At 49.8% G+C, this 22,072-nt stretch overlaps 2 protein-coding genes across 16 annotated transcripts in view; one reads left to right on the top strand and one right to left on the bottom strand.

Moving 5' to 3' along the window:
* Window positions 1-8,263, bottom strand: part of Ap2a1 (adaptor related protein complex 2 subunit alpha 1) — a 38,938-nt gene extending 30,675 nt beyond the window's left edge. For 2 of the 4 annotated variants that reach the window (XM_074057982.1, XM_074057983.1), the window contains exon 1: window positions 604-816. In XM_074057982.1, coding sequence (XP_073914083.1) covers window positions 604-670 — 67 coding nt within the window. In that variant the 5' untranslated portion in view covers window positions 671-816. Of the gene's footprint in view, window positions 1-603; window positions 817-1,165; window positions 1,282-2,816; window positions 2,990-8,245 lie in introns of those variants that run through there. The other 2 variants (XM_074057985.1, XM_074057984.1) reach the window with 2 other exon arrangements.
* On the top strand, window positions 5,323-17,488 carry Tsks (testis specific serine kinase substrate). 12 transcript variants are annotated; one of them, XM_074057986.1, is made up of 11 exons: window positions 5,324-5,839; window positions 6,173-6,395; window positions 12,010-12,105; window positions 12,253-12,336; window positions 12,665-12,775; window positions 13,460-13,746; window positions 14,553-14,747; window positions 15,177-15,350; window positions 15,901-16,036; window positions 17,006-17,205; window positions 17,309-17,488. In XM_074057986.1, exons 1-11 carry the CDS (start codon window positions 5,544-5,546, stop codon window positions 17,463-17,465), a joined length of 1,959 nt encoding a protein of 652 aa, XP_073914087.1. In that variant the 5' UTR covers window positions 5,324-5,543; the 3' UTR covers window positions 17,466-17,488. The 12 variants fall into 12 exon arrangements, 10 of the variants coding, with proteins under 10 accessions (XP_073914087.1, XP_073914089.1, XP_073914093.1 ...); XM_074057988.1 differs by having other exon boundaries at window positions 5,325-5,839; window positions 17,049-17,173; XM_074057992.1 differs by having other exon boundaries at window positions 5,325-5,839; window positions 17,049-17,205.
* The last annotated feature ends 4,584 nt before the right edge of the window (window positions 17,489-22,072 follow it).

Raw genomic sequence — 22,072 nt, 5'->3', positions numbered from 1 at the left:
TCTATTCCTCCCCAGGGTCCCTCTGTTGTCCCCCCACTTCCCGCCTCCCCCTATAAGGGACCTCTAGACTGTACCCTCCATGCCACAAGTCAGCAGCCTCGGTAATCAATCCAACCCTGCTCCTTCTATGACACCCCCTCCTGAAGGCCCTCAAGTCCTCCCCCATTAGGCTGTCTGTGTCCCTTCTGGTCTCCTCCCATTCCATCACTCCACAGGGAACCCCCATCCCCATACACATCCTTCCATTTCTATCTACACCAGGGATCCCCTTAACCCCATCATTGGTCCGATCCCCCAGTCTTTCAGCCTTTCTATCATTTCCAGGGTACTTCTCCATGCCCCCATCCCGGGACTCCCTAGCCTCCTCCCCTTTCAGACCCTCTGGACCCCTCTAGCTACTCCGTGTCGTCACCTCAGGAGGCACTCTATGACACCCCAAGCCCCTGGATTCCTCCCCCACTAGAGTTCTCCCCGGGCCTCCTTTATCCTCGCCCTTTTCGACCGCAAAGACTTTCTATATCCCGGGTCCCTCTGTGACCCCAAGCCCCTCGATTTCACGCTCCTCCCTCCCCCGTCTCCAGTGTCCCCCGGGCGCGAGCTCACAGTTCCGGATGTCGGAGATGAACACCGCGAGCCCCCGCATCCCATCGCCCTTGGACACGGCCGGCATGATGGCGGTGGTGTCGGCTCCAGGCCAGGCCGGACAGGGCACAGCACAGCGGGGGCTGGCAGGCGGGACTGGGCGGAAAGGACCCCAGGCAGCGCCGCTGAGCCGAGCCGGCCGAAGGGGGAGGGCGGGCTGGCGGGCGGGCTAGTAGGCAGACCTTGGCACCTCCCCTAGCCCCTCCCCTCCTCTCTGCTAGCCGGTGCTTTCAATCGCCCATTGGTTGCCGGTACCGCCGCTCAGACTCGAACTCATCCTCTACTCCCGCTCTCATTGGTCACAAGGCTATGATTGGTCCATTACTCTGCTATTTCCGTTCGGGAGCGGTGGGTGGAGGGGGAGGAGGCGTTGCCAGAGAGATGGGCGGGTTTCGCTTACGCACCAAGGGACCGCCCCCTCCGCGAGGCAGAGTCTAACAGTGATTGGATCTTACCCCTCTCCAAATGGGAGGGAGGGACGCGAAAGAAGGCGGGGTAACCGGCCTGAAGAGGTGGGACTTACGTTGAATGGGACCAATGGGTGGGTAGATTGCTCCCGCAGGCGTCGCGGATTCGCGGAGCCTGTCCTACTTCCGCCCAGGATTGGGCGGTTGTGGGGGGCGGGCAGAGCGTGCAGATCTAAGGAGGAGAGGGAGAGAGGGTGTCAGTCAGCTGGGCTGGGATAGGTGGAGCAACGTCTGCAATTCCCTGCTGCAGAGAAGGGGCTGGGCGGGGCTAGAGAGCTTCAGAAGTTTACTGCGCAAGCGCCTCTCTGTTCTCTTTTCCCTCCTCTCCTGCATCCTCCACTCCTTAAATCCTCTTCCAGGAATCCTTCCTTTTCTCTGTCCCTCCCTCACCCTTCTCCAATCAACACGTCGGAACTTGACTTGTCAGGAGACCCAGAATCCTAGAAGATACTAGAGGATCGTCCCATTAAACAGAGATTAAAACTGAGGTCCAGAGAGGTTGAATGATTCGCCCAAGGCCACACTACTTGAAGTGCAGGAATCAGAATTTCCATTTTAGTTTGCTAACCACTTTTCAGTATTGGATGCTTTTTCACTCCCCTCAACTATATTATGCCGGGCAACCTCTATTATAGTAGATATAAAGCAAAAATTGATTCCTGCACCAGTTTTGGGAAACCTCTCTGGCAAGAATTGGAACCTGGTACAGGTTCAGGACACTTGAAGGAATGAATTTGCCTAGGTTCGGGCCCCCACCCCCACTGCCAGTTCCCCAGAGGCTCTTTGGTTGACTGGCTGCTGGGAAGGCAAAAACAGCCGGAACTCCAACGCCCCGGGCTATTGAGAAATTCAGGCTAAAGGGAACTGGAAGAGTCCATTTCTGTCACCTCAAGGAACAAAACCACTCCACCACCACTTGCTAATCTCAAAAACCAAGTATTCCTGGAATGAACCTAGGAGGTGTGTCCCTGGGTCCTGGGAAGGGTCCACTTTTTATCCTGGGGGGAATGGGCAGAAGTTTGAGGAGATTCTACCTTCCAGACCCAATGGAGCCGTCCGTTTGAGTTTCCAGGAATAGGGCTTGGAAAAGTCCATTCTAGATTCTAGGAGAACAGACATCGCTCAGCTGTTTCAGTGACAGAGAGAGTCCATTTCTAATATGGGAGGGAGACTGCCCCTAAATAACAGGGTGGGCCCATTAAAAACAAAGCAAGCATGGGCCGCCGGTGGCTCACTAGCTACTCAGGAGGCAGAGATCAAGAGGATCGCAGTTGGAGGCCAGCGCAGGCAAAAAGCAAGACCCTATCTCAAAAATACCCAATACAAACACACACACACACACACACACACACACACACACACAAAGTGAGAGAGCGTCTGCCTACCAAGGATGAGAGGCCATGAGTTCAAGCCCTAGTACTGTCAAAAGAAAAAAAAATTATACTAAGACGTGAGGAAGTCCTACTTTCACAAAGATATATAAAGTATTCCAAGTATTGGATGCGTTCATTCGTGACAGGAGAGGAGAAGTCCATTAAAGATATATATTAGCAGAAGAGTTTGAACTTTTCTGAGGGGTGTGAAGAAGGATATGGCTTATCCCAAGAATAAGATTGTCCCTAACAGAGCATAAAAGCATCTTGTGCCCTGCCCCAACCCTCCACCTCCCTGTGGCCCATCACTTCCCACCAATAGCAAAGAACCCACCTGGGAACAGATGGAATTAACTCTGGGTTCTTGGTGTGGGGACAGGGCGCCCTGATTCTGGGTGGTCGGGAAAATTCAGTACTTCTCTGAGCCTCCAAAGCCCATGAATGAAACACAGATTCATTTTTAAGCCTACGCCTAAAGCAACAGCTTTCTCAGGCCTAAAACACATGGGACTCAAGTTTGAGAACCCACCCAGCTTTCTGCTTAAGCATGGCACAGCTTGATTCTGCGACTCCACAGCCCACGAAACAGCCCACAGCAGCTCGTGGGCTGAGTCCTGTTGAGTTACAGCAGCTCTGTCCAATGAGAGCACAGTGGGAGGGACATATGTAAATTTCAATTTACGGCTGCCACGTTTGTTTTCTTGGTTTTTGTTTTTTCTCTATATTGTGCTGGGTGGGGGTGCATTGTAGCATTTACAAAGGTTCTTACAATGTATCAACTACATCAGACTTGAATATGTAAAATCAAAAATAAAAGGCCACGTTTGTAAAAATAAAAAGTAGCAGGTGAATTTAATTAATTTTAGTAACACAGATGTGCCAACCGTTAAAAACATCTTAAATTAGGCCAGGAGTGGTGATGCACATCTGTAATCCTAGGGAGGAAGAGGCAGGAGATCAGGAGTTCAAGACCAACCTGTGCTACGTGATGACATCCTGTTCCCCTCCCCACAACAAAAAAAGAAAAAGAAAAAAACAGAAACAGGGTTGGGGGTGTGGTTCAAGTGGTAGAGCACCAGCTGAACAAAGCCCTGAATTCAAAGCCCAGTATGACATATAAAAAAATTAAATGTAGACATCAATCAAGCCAGGCACAGTGACTTGTAATCTTATGACATGAGTACACTGTAGTCTTCTCATGGGTTGACTGTGTCCCCTAAAAGGGCTGTGAAGTCCCAAACTTCAGTACTTGTGGATCTGACTTATTTGGAAATGAGGCCCTTGCACATGATCATGTTAGGGCAAGGTCTTTTGAGTTGGTCTTAATCCAACAAGATTAGTGTCCTTAAAAAAGAGGGAAATTTGAGCCAGGAGTGGTGATGTATGCCTGTAATCCCAGCTTCTTGGAAGGCAGAGGCAAAAGGATCAAGAGTTCCTGACTAGCCCAAGCAAATGTAGCCAGAATCTGTCTCAAAGACAGAATACAAATAAAGAGCTGGAGGTGAAGCTCAAATGGTAGAGGGTTTGCCTAGCATAGACTCAATCCCCAGTACCACCAAAACAAATAAATAAACAAAAAGGCAGGGAAATCTGGACACAGAGACAGGCAGAGGGAAGAGGGCTAGCTATAAGCCAAGGAACACCTGAAAACCCCAGAAGCTGGGAGGGGACAGAAGTTGGTGCCAGCCCTCCCCTCACACCCTCAAAAGGAACCAGCCCTGCCCAACACTTGATCTTGAACTTCTGAACTGCAAGACAATAATGTCTGTCGTTTAAGACACAGGTCTGTGGTACTTTGTTCTGACAGACCCAGGGAGTTCACACTATTTGTCCGGCTGACTTCAAACTACAATCCTCCTGATCTCTGCCTCCTGAGCTAGGATAACAGGCGTGAGCCACTGGCACCCGGCTTAGATTCTTTTCTTTTATTTTTTAATTTTTATTGTTTTGAGACAAGATCTCACTAGTCCAGGCTGACCTTAAATTCTAGATACATCTGCCTCTACCTCCCAGATGCTGGGATTACAGGTGTGTACCACCACCACTGGCTAGCCATTTTTTTTTTTTTTAACAGTGCTAGCGATGGAACCCAGGGCCTTCTGTAAGCTAGGCAAGCACTACTGGAGTCATGTCCCCAGCCCTGTGGTTTTTATTTTCTTTTTGAGATAGAGTCTCCCTAACTTTGCCTGGGCTGACCTGGAACTCGTTAGCCTCCTGCCACTGCCTCCAAAAGTCTTTTTTTTTTTTTTTATGGGACTGAGGTTTGGACTCAGAACTTCACGCTTGCAAAGCATGCACTCTGCCACTTGAGCCACACCTCCAGTCCATTTTGCTTTGGTTATTTTGGAGATGGGGTCTGAACAACCGTTTGCCTGGGCTCCCCTTGAACCACTATCCTTCTTAACTCAGTCACCCAAGTCAAATAGCTAGGATTACAGCCATTTGTGCCACTGGTGCCTGGCCTAATTATTTTTTGGCAGTACTAGAGTTTGAACTCAGGACTTTGCACTTGCAAGGCAGGCACTCTATCACTTTAGCCACTCTGCCAGCAAAATAAGTTAGTTTTTTGTTTTGTTTTCTTTTTCTTTTTTGTAGGGCTGGGCTTTGAACGCAGGGTTTCATGATTTCTGCCTCCTGATTATTTTTTAATAGGTAAAGTCCACACACAGTCCAAGGGCACACATGGATAAGTTTTGACAAACACCATCCCTTGGCTTTGATTCCTTTCATGTCTCTTCCCAGTTCTGCCATTTTCTTGTTTATGTACTCATCTCCTGGTTGCCCCCATTGAACACAAGGTCCTCTAGGGCAAAGTCTGGAACTCCATCCCCACCACTGTGTCTCCCAGATCCCAGGCAAGGCTGAGTCTACCTTGCAGCAGCAAGGATGATGGGGGTGGGGGAGGGTGCCGAGTAACCTTATGGTTAGCTTCTGGGAGGCAAAAGGTGGACCCCTCTCCAGAACCAATACAGAGATCCATTTCCGTAGAACTAGAACCCTGGACCGGGAGAGTCCACTGTGACCCTGGGGGAGTTCCTTGAGCCAGCACCTCCTTGTACCCATGTCCCCCCTCCTCTGGGGTGCAGTGGTTGGGTCCTTTGTGAAGCAGGTAGAGGGCACAGGGGACCCTGAGGGCCAGTGGTCAGTAGGTGGTGAGTCTCCCCCTGGGAGCAGGGCCCCCCACGCCATGGCGAGCGTGGTCGTGAAGACCATCTGGCAGTCCAAGGAAATCCATGAGGCCGGGGACCCCCCTGCAGGGGTCGAGAGCCGCTCCCAAGTGGTCCCAGAGGCTCCCGGGGGGGTGACCAGCCCGGCCAAAGGCATCACGAAGAAAAAGAAGGCCGTGTCGTTCCATGGGTGGGTTTGTCGCACGCTGTCAGGGACGGTCCTAGCGCCCAGCACTGCCTCCAACCAACCGTGGGTGCTGGAGGATGGGAAGGGGGAGAGAAGGAGGGGACAGTTGGGGGGTCAGGAAAAGAGACAGGGAGAGGAAGAAGGTGGTAGGTTAGAGGAAGAGGGAAAGGTGAGGCGGAGGAGGAGGGGAGAAGTTAAGGGGGAAGAAAGCAGGCAGCGGGAAGCAGAGAAGAAAGCAGGCAATGAGGTAGGCAGCAGCGGTGCAGGAGGCAGGAGAGGCCAGACCCATGCACTAGGGCCCACAACCTGACCTTTCTACCCATTCCTCCTCTGCAGGGTGGAGCCCCGGCTGTCCCACGAGCCAATGCACTGGTGTCTGAACCTCAAAAGGTCCTCAGCATGCACCAACGTGTCACTGCTCAACTTGGCCGCTGTAGAGCCCGACTCCTCAGGGACAGACTCGACCACAGAGGACAGCGGCCCACTAGCACTGCCTGGGCCCCCTGCCTCCCCTGCCCCACCCTGGGCTCCAGATGACCCAGACATCACAGAACTTCTGGTGAGGGGCTTCCTGGTGGGAGAAAAGAGGCCAAACTGAGAAGGGGGCTTGTCTTTGATTTGGAATGACAACATTCTGGTGCTTGAGGCACAATTGGAATGGCCTCTTCCTCCCTTCATAGCAAGCCACAAATCAGGAGCTAGTCGTTTGGTCACTGGGGTCACAGCTGGTTTGTGAAGATAAGGAAGGTATTCCCTATATAGGAGACAAGAAGGGGTCCCAGGTACCAGGATTAGCATGTACACAGAAAGGACAGAGGCTGAAAAGAGTCAGGGGAAGGAAAGATGACTAGAGTGTGTATGAGAGAGAGATGAGGTTGGAAGGAGGGAAGGGCAGTAATTACTCAGGCTGAAAAACATGTGGGCTCTCCTGAGGGTAATGGGGAGCCAGTGTGGATTCAAGGGAAAGGGTACAGTAACGAGACAGTTTGACTCTATTCCTTTTTACTGAGCTCCTATGTGACAGGTACTGTGCTATATCCCTTAAGTGGCTGTGATCTCCCTTTCTTTTTTTTGTCAATTTTTTTTGGAGGCAAGGTCTCACTATACAGTCCAGGATGGCCTTGAACTTGCTGCTTTAGCAATCCCCAGTGCCTTAATACTCTCCCGTGCCAGGGACCACGACGCCTGGCTTCATCTTTCTTTTTAGACATGTTATACTGCAAGAATGACCCAGTTTAAAGAGGAAAACAAAAATAACTGTGTACGGAGAAGGGGGAGTAGCCTCCAAGGTCAAGATTGAAAAGCTTGTAAGAAGCAGGGCCAGGCTGTGTCAGTGGCCACACCTGTAATCCTAGTTATTCTGGAGGCAGACATCAGGAGGCTCTTGATTCAAAGCCAGGCCCGGTCAAATAGTTCGTGACCTAACACACACACACACACACACACACACACACACACACACACAAAACACACAAAAGGGCTGACGGAGTGACTCAAGTGGTAAGAGTGCCTGCCTAGCAAGCATAAGCCCCAGTACCACAAAAAAAAAAAAAAAAAAAAAAAGCAAGGGCAGGACTAGAAGGCTGCTGGGTTAGAAGGATTACAAATTCAAGGTCAGTATGTCAAAAAAAAAAAAAAGACGAAAGAGAAGAAAGAGAAAAGTATTTTCCCTTCCTGAGACTCCTCTCGGGTTCAGGGGACAGGTGGAAGGGAGAGATGGGAAGCAGGGAGTCTGGAAAGGAGGCTGGAGAGGCTGGGTCCAGGTAGGAGGTGGGCTGGGAGATGGAGGTCCCAGCCATCCCCTCCTCCGGCACAGCCATCCTTTCGCCTCCCTCTGAGCGGCTCTCAGGCAGCACTTGCAGCCAACTGCCTCCCACCAGAGCTATTTCTGAGCCACGTCCGCCAGCAGCTGCCTGGGAAAGAGCCTGGGGCAGCCGGATCAAGGGCGCCTGAGCTCGCTGAGGGCTGAGGGAGGCCCGGCCTCTACACAGCTCCAGGTCCTCCTCCGCAAAGAGCTGAAAATAAGGACAGCCCACACCACTGGTTTCAGGCAGGGGCAGCGAAAAGAGGGCGGAGAGCAGACAGTGGCCCCCAGCAAGCCAGCTGCAGGGAGACAGAAGCTGGAGAGGGTGGAAAGGAGGGCGTGGGACCCAGGGAAAGGAGGCCAGAGTCCCAGATAGGGGGACAGAGACCCAGAGAGAAAAGAGGTGCAGAGACACAGAAGGTGATGAAGGACCTGCCTGAGGAGGGACATGTCCCAGAAAGGGGGAAGGACAGTGGTGGCAGGGTGACAGATCGGGTGCCTCCTTTCTCAAGCTGCCACCTGCTGAGGGCACAGCTGAGATGGCGCAGCCTTGGGAGGAGAAAGAGCACGCTGCTCAGAGTTTCTCCTACTGTGGGAGGATTTACCTGTGGCCGCGAGGGGTGTCTCTGCCGCCCCAGCTCTTGCTGTAGATCCTGTCCTGTGCTCGTTATTTTCAGCTGTGTTTGGCTCTCGATCACGTCAAGTTGCTGACCCCTATCTCCACAGCAGGCTGTCCCCATTCCCATTTTATGGGAAGGAAGACTGACGCAGCTCCAGGCAGGGAGTTGCACCACTGAGAGTTTCAGAGAGTGTGGGTGACCCAGGAAGAATTATGTCACAAGTCTCTGGCTCCCCCTCATATCCCGCTTTCCTCAGCCCAGGCCTTTCCCACCTGTCTGCCACAGCCCAAGTCCAGGGACCCTGGGTCGCTTTCCCTTTTTCAAAGAAGTACTGACCGGTGAGCTCTTGAGCCCGTGTCCGCCCCGACAGCAGTCCTGGGAAGGTGGCTGTTAGTCGCATCTCAGTTTCACAAGTAGAGAAAGAGAGGCACAGCCGGATCCCCTCCCTGAGGACACACACCTAGGAAGTGGGAACGGTTCCCTAGGTTCCCAGGACAGCCATCCTCAACAGCTTCTGAGTCTTTTGTGTATTAAGACACCTTGCATGGCAGTTGTCTACTGCCGCGAGAAAAATTAGCCCCAAACTTGAGCCTTCTGAGCTTTTGTTTCTTACACACTGTGTACTGGTTATCTACTTCTATTAGACAAATTGGCTCAAATCTTGTTTTGTTTTGTTTTGTTTTTGGTGTTAGTATTTGAACTCAGGGCCTCATGTTTGCTAGGCAGGTGCTCTACCACTTGAGCCACTCCACCACACCACAGGGTTTTCTTTGTTGCAAAGCAGGCACTCTACTGCTTGAGCCATGCCTCCAGTCCATTTTGCTGTGGTTATTTTGGAAAAGGAGTCTCAAGAACTATTTGGCTGGACTGGCCTCTCACTGTGATCCTCCCAATCTCAGCCTCCTAAGCAGCTAGGATTACAGGCATGAGCCACCAGCATCCAGTCATGTCAACAGTATTTTTATTGCTGTTTATTACTAATTAGATCTCATGGTGTGAGTCTGTTCATGTTTTCTAGTTGAGTCAGAAGTTAATGTGCTTCTAGGCATTTTTTTCCTAGGTTATAATTTGTTGACATGTAATTACTCATAGTTACCTTTTTTCCCCCACAATGTCATAGTAATGTCCCTTCTTCCCTCCTGATTATAGTAATTTCAGTCTTCTGGGTTGTTCAATTATTTTGAGGCAGGGCCTCATTATGTAGGCCAGGCTGGCTTTAAACTTGAGTGTCTCCAGCCTCAGCCACCTGAGTGCTGGGATTACAGGGGTGCGCCACCATGCCTGGATAATTTCAAACTATTCTATAATTTCCTCTGAAACTTCTTCATTGACCCATTGGTTGTTTGAGTACGGTGTTTAATATCCATGTATTTGTAAGTTTACAAATGTCATTCTGCTATTGACTTCTAAGTGCGTTTTACTCAGGCGACATCAATGAGGTCAGAAAATGTACTTTACTTAATTTTTTTATTTTACTGCAGTGGCACAGTGGAGCTCAGAGCCTCATGCATACCAGGCAAGCACTCTGCCACTAAGCTACATCCCAGGCCCAGAAAATGTACTCTATGTGATTTCAATCCATCTGATTTGCTCTGGTTATTTTGGAAATGGGGTCTGCCTATGCTGGCCTTGAACTGAGACCCTCCCAATCTCTGCCTCCAAGTAGTTGGGATTACAGGTGTGAGCCACCGGCACCTGGCTCGGTCTTCTTTTAATTTTCATTTTGGGGGACTGAGGATGGAGCCAGGTCCTCACACACGATAGGTTAAGTGCTGTACTGCCGAGCTGCTTCCCCAGCCCTGTAGTTGCTTGTTTGTATTTTATTTTTATTTTTATTTTATTCATATGTGCACACAATGTTTGGGTCATTTCTCCCCCCTCCCCCACCCTCTCCTTTACCCCCCTGCCCCCTCTCTCTCCCCCTCACCCCCTTGATATCCGGCAGAAACTATTTTGCCCTTAGTTTCTCTGCATTGAGGGCAACAAATGCTATCTAGTTTTTTAGGTGTCTTACCTATCCTCATACTGTTTGTTTATTTATTTATTTATTTATTTATTTATTTTTGTGGCACTGGGGTTTGAACTCAGGGCTGCATGCTTGCTAGGCAGGTGCTGTACCACTTGAGCCACTCCACCAGTCCTGCTTGTTTATATTTAAAGAGACTTTTCTGAATTAATTCTACAAACCTCTGTTGTTATGTTTGGCCACTGGAGTTTGTATATAAACATATATATATGTATAACATATATATAAATTTATATATAATTTTTCTAAATATGTATAAATTTATACACATGTTATATATAAGTTTATATATATATATACTTTTTTGTGGTACTGGGATTTGAACTCAGGGCCTCCACCTTGGAGCCACTCCACCAGCCCTTTTTTTGTGATGGGTTTTTCGAGATAGGGTTTCTGGAACTATTTGCCCAGGCTGGCTTCGAACCGAGATCCTCCTGATCTTGCTTCGGTCTGATGGTCTAAGATGGCTGTCAACTGCATTCCAGACAGTGGAGAAAGACAAAGAAAAATCTTTGTACTACTGTTTTTTTCTTTTTTCTTTTGTGGAACTGGGGTTTGAACTCAGGGCTTCTCATTTGCAAAGCAGGGGCTCTACTGCTTGAGCCACACCTCTAGTCTATTTTATTCTGGTTACTTTGGAGATGGGGGGTCTCTTAAACTGTTTGCCTGGGCTGGCCTTGAAGCTCAATCCTCCCGATCTCAGCCTCCCATGTAGGCAGGATTACAGTCGTGAGCCACTGGTGCCCGGAGATAGTGTCTCACAAGCTATCTGCCCAGGCTGGTGGATTACAGGCATGAGCCAATGGTGCCCAACACAAAGCATTTTCTAGTGACACAAAATAATGGTGTCGTGGTTTAATACAAAGTTTCTGAATTTAAATTCTGATAAGGCCGCCTGATGTAGTGTTTACCTGAGAGTACAAGGGATGTCACCCCTCAGATCCGTCTGATCTGCTTGTAAAATGGGCCCAAGAGTGGCTGTGAGGAATCAAATGAGAGAGGTATAAGTGCTGTGCTTGGTGGCAAGTGCTGCTCACATCTGGAGAGTGGCTCCTTCACCATTCTCTTGTGCTTGGGGAAAATGTCGGCACATGTGTTCTAACAGTTTATCTTTTTTTTTCCTTGTGGTACAGGGGTTTGAACTCAGGACCTTGAGCTTGCTAGGCAGGGGTTCCTGCACTTGAGTCCCAGCCCCAGCCCTTTTTGTATTCATTAGGCATCTTGCCTTTTTTGACTGGCAAGGCTGTACTGAAATTCTCCTACTTAAACTCCCAAGTAGCTAGGATGACAGGTGTGCACCATAACGCCTCGCTTATTGGCTGAGATGGGGTCTTGCTAACTTTTTGCCCCAGCTGGCTTTGAACTGAAAGCCCCTCTGATTTTCTCCCTGCTGAGTAGCTGGGATTACAGGTGTGAAACACTGCACTCGGCTTTTAACAGTTTATCTTGTTATGGTACCCAAGGGTCTGAGAACTCCTTCTTGGATCCTACATACTTCTTTCTCTCAATACACAATGAATAAAATTAATCTACCCCTGGCCTGTTCCTGTTTACCAAACAGGAACACTAAAAACCAAATTGGTGCCACTCCTTGACCAAAGTCACCCATCAATCTAGGGCAAAGTCAAGCTGGAAAAACAGCCTCTTGGTTCTAGAACTTTTCTTGGAGTTCGGGTTTGCCTGCACACATCCATTAAACCACCTGTCTCCTATTTTTCTCCAGAGTGGAGTTAACAGTGGATTGGTCCGCGCCAAAGACTCCATCACCAGCTTAAAGGAAAAGACCACCCGGGTTAACCAGCACGTGCAGACCCTGCAGGTGTGTGGACCCTCTCTACCCAACACTGCCTCTTCCTCCAGGGCCAAGTTCCTCTCTTAGATGGAGCCTGATTCCTACTCTGTACAGTATAGCCTATGGGCTGTCCCAATGCCGCCCTGGCTAACTCTCTTCCCTCCCATGGTCAAGAGCGAGTGCTCCGTGCTGAGCGAGAATCTAGAAAGACGGCGACAAGAAGCAGAAGAGTTGGAGGGATACTGTAGTCAACTCAAGGTGAGCTGCAAGGAGCAGGAAATAAGAGGGTGGGAAGGGGCTGGTGGAGTGGCTCAAGCAGTAAAGCCTAGCAAACGTGAAGTCCTGAGTTCAAATCCCAGTACCAGCAAAAAAAAACATGTGGAAGGAAGAGAGGAAGAGTGAAGCATCCAGGGTGGGGGGGGGGACATGAAAGAGGTGGAAAGTAACACAGGACAGGTCTGGCTAAGGAGAAAGTCATCCCTTCAGCTAAGGGACCCAGGATAGTATCCTGAAAGGGGGGGGGGAGGCGGAGCATTGTGCAAACAGCAAGGCTAAGGGTTGGGGCAGAACTGGAATGGAAAGGCAGGGCTCCCGCCCTGATATCCTGACCCAGGAGAACTGCTGGAAGGTGACCCGGTCGGTAGAAGATGCCGAAATCAAAACCAACGTCTTGAAGCAGAACTCTGCCCTGCTGGAGGTAAGGGACAGGGAGGAGGGGACCCCAGGATTTGTGGGAGGAGGTTGGAGACATGAGAGACTTGAGGTACACTGCAGGTGGGGCTTCCTGCTCTGCCACTGCCCCACTGCTCCCAACTTCGAGGTCCTAGGGACTGGGGTTTGAACTCAGGGCTTCCCGTACTGGTCCTACTTAGAATCCACTAATAAGTCATTGGAAGGAGGCTCCCACATCTAGATCAGGTGGGACCAGGACTCCACGGAGTCCCAGAGAGAGACTCAAGTTGGACTTCAAATGAGAACTCTTGTCCCGCCCACAAGCCTGCTCATTTTCCTAAAAAATGTTAAAAAGCTTCAACATTCCCAAGTAGCGAGGATGGTAGGCGCATGCCACCCTGCCTGGCTTGTTGGTTGAGATGGGGTCTTACTGACTTTTTGGAAGTCTTTCATACGTGTGATGCATAGGAGGACTGGAGTGGGGATGGGAAGCTGGATGGAGCCATGGTGGCAGGCTAGTGGAGGTCAAAGTGAATGAACTCCAGTTGGATCTCAAATGGTACCCCCTTTCCCTAATGATAGCAAGCGGGGAGGCCACTTAGACTTGAAGCAGTACTTCCAAATGTCCTGTCCCCACACTCATATACCTTTCAATCTTGGGGATTACTGAGTGGGTTTAGGGGTGGACACCATCACTCTCCCTGTCCAGGAGAAGCTCCGATACCTCCAGCAGCAACTGCAGGACGAGACGCCACGGAGGCAGGAGGCCGAGCTGCAGGAGCTGGAGCAGAAGCTGGAGGCCGGTCTTACTCGACATGGCCTCGGTCCCGCTGCTCCGAACCAGGGCTGCTCTGGCCCACCAGGGAGCCCAGAGGAACCCCCGCGGCCGCGCTGCCTACCCTCCGGGGGCTGGGGAATGGGGCCCAGGGTAGGGGAGGGTCCCTACGTGAATGAACAGGAGTTGCAGAAGGTGTCCACCGGCCTGGAGGAACTCAGGTGGGCGGGGCCTAGGGGTGGAGCTTCGACTACCGGGTGGACGGGGCCTAGGGGTGGAGCCTGGAGGAGCTTTACACAGGGGTGGAAGCAGGGAGGACCTAGATGGGCAGAGCCTAGGGGTGGAGCTTCATCTAGCAGGGGTGGGCGGGGCAAGGGGGTGGGTCCTGGGGGGAGGTAAAGTGGGCGGGGACACACAGGGGTGGAGACAAGAGAGGTGCGGTGGGAGGAGCCGACGAGGAGACTTTACACAGGGGTGGAGCCTGGAGGATCAGGGGTGGTCCGGAACCTGTGGAGCCTCGAGGAATTGAGATGGGGGAATCTGGGGGTGGGGCTCAGGGTCTTGTGGGCGAGGTCTAGGAGTGTAGTCTCAAAGAGCTAAGGAGGAAATATTTTGGGGATGGTGGGACTTTGAAGAAGCAAGTTTTGAAAAAAAAATTTTTGAGTTTAGGGCTGGTGGGCTGAATGTCTGCAAATGAAGAAACACCTAGTTGGGATTTGGGAAAGGTCAGGTTCTGGAGCGGCAAGTCGAGTGGACAGAGTAGAGGCGAGCAGGGTCTTTGGCGAGGTAAGTTTCTAGAGGAGCTCAGGTGAAGCTTAGGGACCTGACGAGGGAAGACCCAGAGTAACTTTCAAAGAAATAAGAGACAGAGTTCTGGAGGACATCCACAGATTTCAACAAATGGATGGCACAAGAGAGTCTAGGGACTGGTTGGGTCTGCAGCCACAGGTGAGGTCTCGAAGGCGTACGTCAATGGGGGCGTGGCCAAACCCAGTTCCCCACTGGTTCCCTACCTCGGCCCCTCCAGGAGAGAGGTGTCCTCGCTGACCGCCCGGTGGCATCAGGAGGAGGGAGCGGTGCAGGAAGCCCTGAGGCTGCTCGGGGGCCTGGGTGGCAGGCTCGATGGCTTCCTGGGCCAGTGGGAGCGGGCGCAGCGTGATCAGGCACAGTCGGCGCGAGGCTTGCAAGAGCTGCGAAATCGAGCGGAAGAGCTGTGCACCATGTAAGGGCTGGAGCCGTGGGAAGGCCACGAGGAGGGGGCGGAGCCAAGACGAGGGCGGGGCTTGAATGAAAAGCGTGAGCCAATCAGCTGGGTCTGAGGGTTCCAGCCCATACAGGAAACTCCAATTAGACAGTAGGATGGGGCGTGCCATACATAATAAAGCCCAAGGGGTGGAGCTAATTAGAGAAGAGAAGTGCTCCATACCTTAAGAGAATAAGGGGTGGGGACAAGTGGGATCAGGGAAAGCCAATTAGAGAGCAGGGCGTAGAGAGTCCTGCTATTAAAGTATAAAAGGAGAGGCCAATCAGAACAAAGAGGGGTGAATGGGGGCGGAGCTTTGAAGACAGTTGGAGTCCTAGATGTTGGGTTAAAAGAATGGGTGAACCTTGCCAGGGCGACCTCGCAGTCCTGGAAACTCTCATGCCTCAGGGTGGAGCGGTCAGCAGTGTCTGTAGCATCACTGAGGAGCGAACTGGAGGGGCTGGGCCCAGTGAAACCGATTCTGGAAGAGCTGGGGAGGCAACTTCAGAACTCTCGAAGGGGACCAGACCACTCCATAAACCTGGATCGGTCCTCCCAAGGCTCCTGTACCCGCTGTGGCAGGTATGAGGGTGAGGCCTGCCTCCCGCTGCGTTCTGGGTCACATTGTGCATAGTACGTGGAATGAGATGGGGTATTAGCAAAAGATTAGGGAAATTGTTCTTTGTGGGAGACAAGGAATCCCGATGCATTGTGGGACCGGCCACATTTCTTCCCTTGCCACAAGGTAAAGTTAGTGTCTCCTGGAACTCAAGGAAGATTTGATACACTTGAAGTATCCAAGGCATTGTGGGAAGGTTGGGACGTGGGACAGATGGAAGGCAGGGTTTCTCAGTGTATTGTACAGAAAGTGAGATCTTGGTTTGTTGTGGGAATAACAAATAGGGCACTCGGGTCATTTAGGAAGGGGCATTCCCAGTACTGCTTGAAATCAGGTTTAAGTCATGTAGGGGATGCGAGTTTTAATGGCTTTTTGGAAAGTTAGGGCTGGGCTTAGGAACCCAGCATTACCTGATGCATCCATGCACGGTGGGGAAGTTATAGGTGAGCACGGGGCATCATGGGAATACAGTCTGTACTGGGCCCCTCCCAACTGGTGACCACCTCTCCCCAGCCAGGGCCAGCAGTTATCCACGGAGTCCCTACAGCAGCTGCTGGAGCGAGCACTGACCCCGCTAGTGGATGAGGTGAAGCAGAGAGGCTTGGCTCCTGCCTGTCCCAGCTGCCAGAGGCTACACAAGAAGATTCTGGTACCAGAGACCATGGGCTACCATGTCCCATTTTGGTTTTTTTGTCAGGGCAAGGGGTGGAGAATCCCAGGCTTGAGGGAACTGCTGGTGTGTGGCAGGAAGGGAAGGGCTAAGCTGTGAGCAGCAGGTGTTGGGGGGGAGGGGACAATAATGTGGTTACTGAGTCATGGACCAATCATTATGGAACCTCCATGATAGACATGGGTCCAAAGGATGTTGGGACATTGGCTCTCTACCTCATTGTGGGACAGGGGAGGCAGATACCAGGCTGCTAAAGGTTCATGGAACATGGGCCTGACTTTCTGTAGACCTTCACAGAGGCCAGACAGGGGACCCAGTGATTATAGGTTACAGTGAGCTACTGCTTTATGGGAAATGGAACCACAGCTCTTGGTGGGACATTGTACAACCGACTCAATCCCAACAGCTGCTGGAATTTGAATCCTGGAGCACTGTGGGACATGGAGATCCAATGTATTATGGGATGTTGGCCTAAGGGATGATGGGATATAAGTTGTGGCTGGTGAGAGACAGACAAGGGACATTAATGAGGCATACAGAACTACAGGCCAAATACAAGGGTGTCCATGGGGCTTGGTGCATTGTGGGATATAGAGAGCCACATCCAAAAGGACAATTCTTGTGAAACATACAGGTCTTGTAAATAAGGAGAGGTGGGATCTTAGGAATTATGGGATGTGGAAGGTCACCACATACTTCTGGGGCATGTGCACATCAAATACAGGATAGTTTTTGGCATTAGGGGACAATATTTTGACATGATTTAGTGCTTGCTGGGACAAAGGTCAGTGCAGTAGGGGACAGACACAGAAGTGATGCATTGAAGCAGTGCATTGTGGGTTTCCAGGGACAGGCTTGAGGCATGATGGGATACTCTGGGGGTGGTATGCGGGCCCCATGGGACCCTGCCCCTTGCTCTGCGCGATCCAGCTCCCCCTCAACCCCCAGCACAGTCCAGCAAGCCCAGCGGTGCCTACACTCCTCTCCCCAGGAGCTGGAGCGCCAGGCCTTGGCCAAACACGTCAGGGCAGAGGCCCTGAGCTCCACCCTTCGGCTGGCCCAAGACGAGGCCCTGCGGGCCAAGAATCTGCTGCTGACGGACAAGATGAAGCCGGAGTGAGGAAGGAGGCTGAGGGCATGGGAGGAGGGTGAGGTATTTGGGAAAGGGTCTGGTCTCTCCCTCCACTCCCATACCCCACACCTGGGTCCCCCCCCCCAGCACTGACTTACCCCCACTGGCTGTCATTACAGGGAGAAGGTGGCCGCTCTGGACTATCTACACTTGAAGATGTGCTCCCTCCACGATCAGCTCAGCCACCTGCCACTTGAGGGGTCCACAGGGACCATAGGGGGAGGAAGCAGTGGAGGGGCTCCCCCTAAACGTGGAGGCCCAGCCGCTGAGCAATAAACAGCCTCTCATGCTGGCATGAATTCCGTCTCCTTTTTGGCATCCAAAGAGAAGTAGTGCTGGGCACAGTATCTTATACCTGTAATCTCAGCTGATTGGGAGGCGGAGATTGGGGAGGATTGTGGTTCCAGGCCAGCTGGAGCAAAAAAGTGAGGCCCCAACTCAACCAATAAAACCTGACTTTTTTTTTTGTGAAGGGTTTTTTTTTAGAGATAGGGTCTCACAAAGTATTTGCCCAGGGCTGGCTTTGAACTACCATCTTCCTGATCTCTGCCTCCTGAGTAGCTGGAATTACAGGCGTGAGCCACCAGCACCTGGCCACAGTACTTTTTATGGCATAGTCTCGCCAGTTGCATGACAGCATTTCCTCTTTTTCATATTCACTGAGTCCACACACTATTCAAGAAATATGTCGAATTTACAGACAAGTTTTGGAGAGATTGTCAGTCTTTGGACATATTTGACCCATCTCAATAACGCCGTTGCTAAGCTTTTAATTGAGGTACATTACACAGAAAAATACACAAAAATATACCACTCAGTGAATTCTCGTGAAAATGAATGTGGTCACCTAGGCACGGCTGAGATTTACAATATTACCAACACCTCCCGAATCTCTCTCATGCCCCCTCCCGGCACTTTCCTGACTCTTCAAAGGGAACCCCGTATTTCTGCCATTGCAATACAGTAAGAAAATAAATATGGACAGGAAGAAAACTGCATTCTTAGATGGTAATTGTGTATGTAGAGAGTTACGGAGAATCCAAACCCATGGGTCACGCCTATAATCCCAGCTATTCAGGAGGCAGAGATCAGGAGGTTCACCCTTCAAAACCAGCCTGGTCCTCCAAACCCTATCGCGAAAAAACCCTTCACAAAAAAGGGCTGGTGTAGCCGGGTGCCAGTGGCTCACGCCTGTAATCCTAGCTACTTAGGATGCAGAGATTAGGAGGATTGCAGTTCGAAGCCAGCCCTGGGCAAATCGTTCATGAGATCCTATCTTGAAAACAGCCATCATGCAAAAGGGCTGGTGGAGTGGCTCAAGGTATAGGCCCAATACTGGAAAAAAAAAAAAAAAAGGGTGGGGAGGGGAGGGAGAAGGGAGAAAAGAAAAGAAAGGAGAAAGAAAACCAAAGGGAGCTGATGATGTCCTAGAAAGCAATGACGTGAAGGAACTTGGCCAATGGGAAGGAAGGAAGAAACAAATACATCTGAAGCTCAGCTAAGGACAGAGGAAACTAGCATTGGCTTGGAGCCTAAGAATGTGACAACTTCTAGAAGTTGAAAAGGCATAGTTCCAATTCTCCCCGAGCCTCCAGAGGCCCAAGCCCTGTCCTCATCTTGATTTTAACCCCAGGAAAGCTGCGTTGCACTTCTGACCTCAGGAACTATACAATAAATTAATTGGGTTATGTCAGCCGCTAGATTTGGGCAAGTTCTTGCAACAGCAGCAGACAGAAATCTCTCCCTGAGCACCGGGCCGTTTGGAAGCACTGGACTCATTGCATCCTCTGCACAAGCACCTCAGTAGGCATTGCTTAAAGATATTTTCACCTCACCACAAAGCCATTATCACAGCATTTGCTGTTAATTCAGAGCAAAGAATTAACAGAATTCCTTCATATCAAATACTCAAGTCAGAACTTTTGAAAAAATTACAGGGTTTTTTTTGACATTAACAAATGTTACTCCCCAGGCCTGGTGACACAGGTCTGTAATCCCAGCACTCAGGAGGGAGGTAGAAGTAAGAGGAGTGTGAGTTAGGCCACCCTGGACTACCTAGTGAGACTCTGTCTGAAAAGCAACAAACAACAGACATGCAGTCATCGAATGACTGCATGAACAAAACGGTGTTTTACAGTGTCAACTGTAGTCTTGTGATTAATTTGAGCACATTCTAAAAATAATTTTAAATCAGGAGCTGGTGGCTCATGCCTGTAATCCCAGCTACTCAGGAGGCAGAGATCAGAAGGGTTGTGGTTCAAAGCCAGTTTGGGCAAATAGTTTGCAGGACCCTATCTTGAAAAAAACTCAACATGAAAAAGTGGTGGAGTGGCTCAAGTGGTAGAGTGCCTGCCTAGCAAGTGGGAGGCCCTGAGTTCAAACTCCAGTGCTGCCAAAAAAAAAAAAAATTGGTGAGGTTTTATATTCAACTTATATGTAACTCTACACACACTAAGTTACACTGTGTGGTGGACTTTCAGCCACGTTACCCTGTGTTTAAAAGAAATAAGAGCTGGGTCCAGAGGCTCATGCCTGTTAGCATTTTTGGAGGTAAAAATAGGGAGGAGAAAAATTTGAGGCCAGTCAGAGCAAAAAGTTAGTGAGACCCCATCTCAACCAATAAGCTGGGTGTGGTGGTATGCACCTCTCATCCCAGCTATGCAGAAGGCCACAGGTGGAAGGATAAGTGCCTGGACAAAAATGAGAGATGCTATCTGAAAAAATAAATAAAGGCGAAGAAAACAGAGCTTGTGACTCAAGTGGTAGAGCAAGCAGGTGTGAGGTCATGGATTCAAACACCAGTATTGCAAAAAAAAACACAACAGAAATAATAAAATTTTTAGCCAAGTGCTGGAGGCTCACGCCTGTAATCCTAGCTACTCAAAAGGCAGAGATCATGAGGATTGTGGTTCGAAGTCAGCCAAGGCAAATAGCTCATGAGACCCTATCTCGAAAAACCCTTCACAAAAAAGGGTTGGCGGAGTGGTTCAAGTGGTAGAGTGTCCGCCTAGCAAGCATGAGGCCCTGAGTTCAAACCCCAGTACTGCTAAAAAAAAAGATGATGATAATATGTACACATACATGACTCCATTGTATACTGTGGTTTATCATCATCCCATGTCTCATCGGAAGAACTGATTATTGGGTTCAAACCCCACAACACAGCTACACCCATCCCCAAGCCCCATCTTTGAGAATTTGCCTCCAGTTATAAATCTCTGTCAGTCCAGGTGTACTCAGGAGACAGAACCACAGCAGGTATTTTAACAGAAGTGATTGAATATAAAGAAGGTAAGTTTAGGTATAAAGGGGGAGAATCTTGGTCGTGGAACCTCAAAAGAGAACCAACCCTGTGGTACCATGGTGGTGGAAAAGACAGGAAGGATCTGCCAGCCCCAGGGCAGGAGGAACACAGGACACAAGAGTTATGGGAATCAAGCTCGGTGGGAATGACACAGAGACTGAGGCAGGTGGGGACACTGCCTAGGGGTTGGTGCTGTGAGTCTGAACTCAGAGGACCACCAGGCACTGGAACCTATTCAAAAGAGTGATGGCCAAATGGTCTTGCATCCCTGAAGGTGTGTGAGCATGAAAACACTACAAGCACTGACACCAGTGGCTCATACCTATAATCCCAGCTACTTGGGAGGCTGAGATTATGAGGATTATGGTTTGAGGCTAGTCTGAACAAATAGTTTGTGAGACCCAATCTTCAAAATAATCAGAACAAAATGGACTGGAGGAAAGGCTCAAGTAGTAGAGCACATGCTTTGCCAGCTTGAAGCCCTGAGTTCAAACTTCAGTACCACAAAAAAAGAAAGGAAGAATCCTTAAATGCATTGAAAGCGGAATTATTTTCTGAATAGTAGTATTAATGTTGGTAATAGTTCTCCCTGAGTCACATTCTGTTTTTTGAGACCTCATCACTGTGTAGCCCACACTGTCCTGGAACTTGCAATCTACTTGCCTCAGCATCCTGAGTGCTGGGATTACAGATGTGACTCATCATACCCATCTAGAACTCAGGGCCTACACCTTGAGCCACTCCACCAGCCCTTTTTTGTGGAGGTTTTTTTTTTTTTTTTTTTTTTGAGATAGGGTCTCATGAACTGTTTGCCAGAGCTGGCTTCGAACTTTGATTCTCCTGATCTTTGCCTCCTGAGTAGCTGGGATTACAGGCATGAGTCACAGGTGCCCAGCTTAGAACTGTCAGATTTTGATGTAGTCACTTTTATCTATTTTTCCCTTCCTCTACTGCCTGTGCCTTGGTTTATATGCAAGAAATTTCTGCCAAATCAAATGTCATAAAGCTTTTCCTGTATGCTTTTCTTTTAGGATTTTACAGTTTTAGTTCTCACGTTTGCATTTTTGATGTTTTGAGTTAATTTTGATATATGATGTAAGAATCCAGTTTTGTCCTTTTGCGTGTGACTATCAGTTTTTCAATACAATTTGTTAAAAAAGACTGTCTTTTCCCCTGTTGAATTGCCTTATCATTTGAGTTTTTTTTTTTTTTCAGGTGCTTGAGTTGGAACCCAGGGCCTTGCCTATGCTAGGCAAGCGCTCTTCCACTGAGCCACAACCCCAGCCCTTTTAGCTTTAGTCTGCTTTTCAGATAGGGTCTTGAACTTTTGTCTAGACTGCCTTTCAAACTTGATCTTCCAATCTCTGCCTCTCAGGTAGCTGGGATTATAGATGTACACAACCACACTTGGCTTTTGTTATGGAATTTGAAATGTATCCAAAAATAGCATAATACTAGGAAATATCCCTGCATCCACTCATGACTGACAGACAACCAATTTGGCTTTATTTATGCCCATGAAATGGGCAGAGCGATAGAGTTGGGAACCAGGAAATGGATTGGCTCCACCGCAAAGAGG

Source organism: Castor canadensis, chromosome 16, assembly GCF_047511655.1.
Source record: "Castor canadensis chromosome 16, mCasCan1.hap1v2, whole genome shotgun sequence".
NCBI lineage: Eukaryota > Metazoa > Chordata > Mammalia > Rodentia > Castoridae > Castor > Castor canadensis.
Note: the sequence above shows the minus strand (reverse complement) of the source record. Positions and strands in the feature narration are given on the sequence as shown.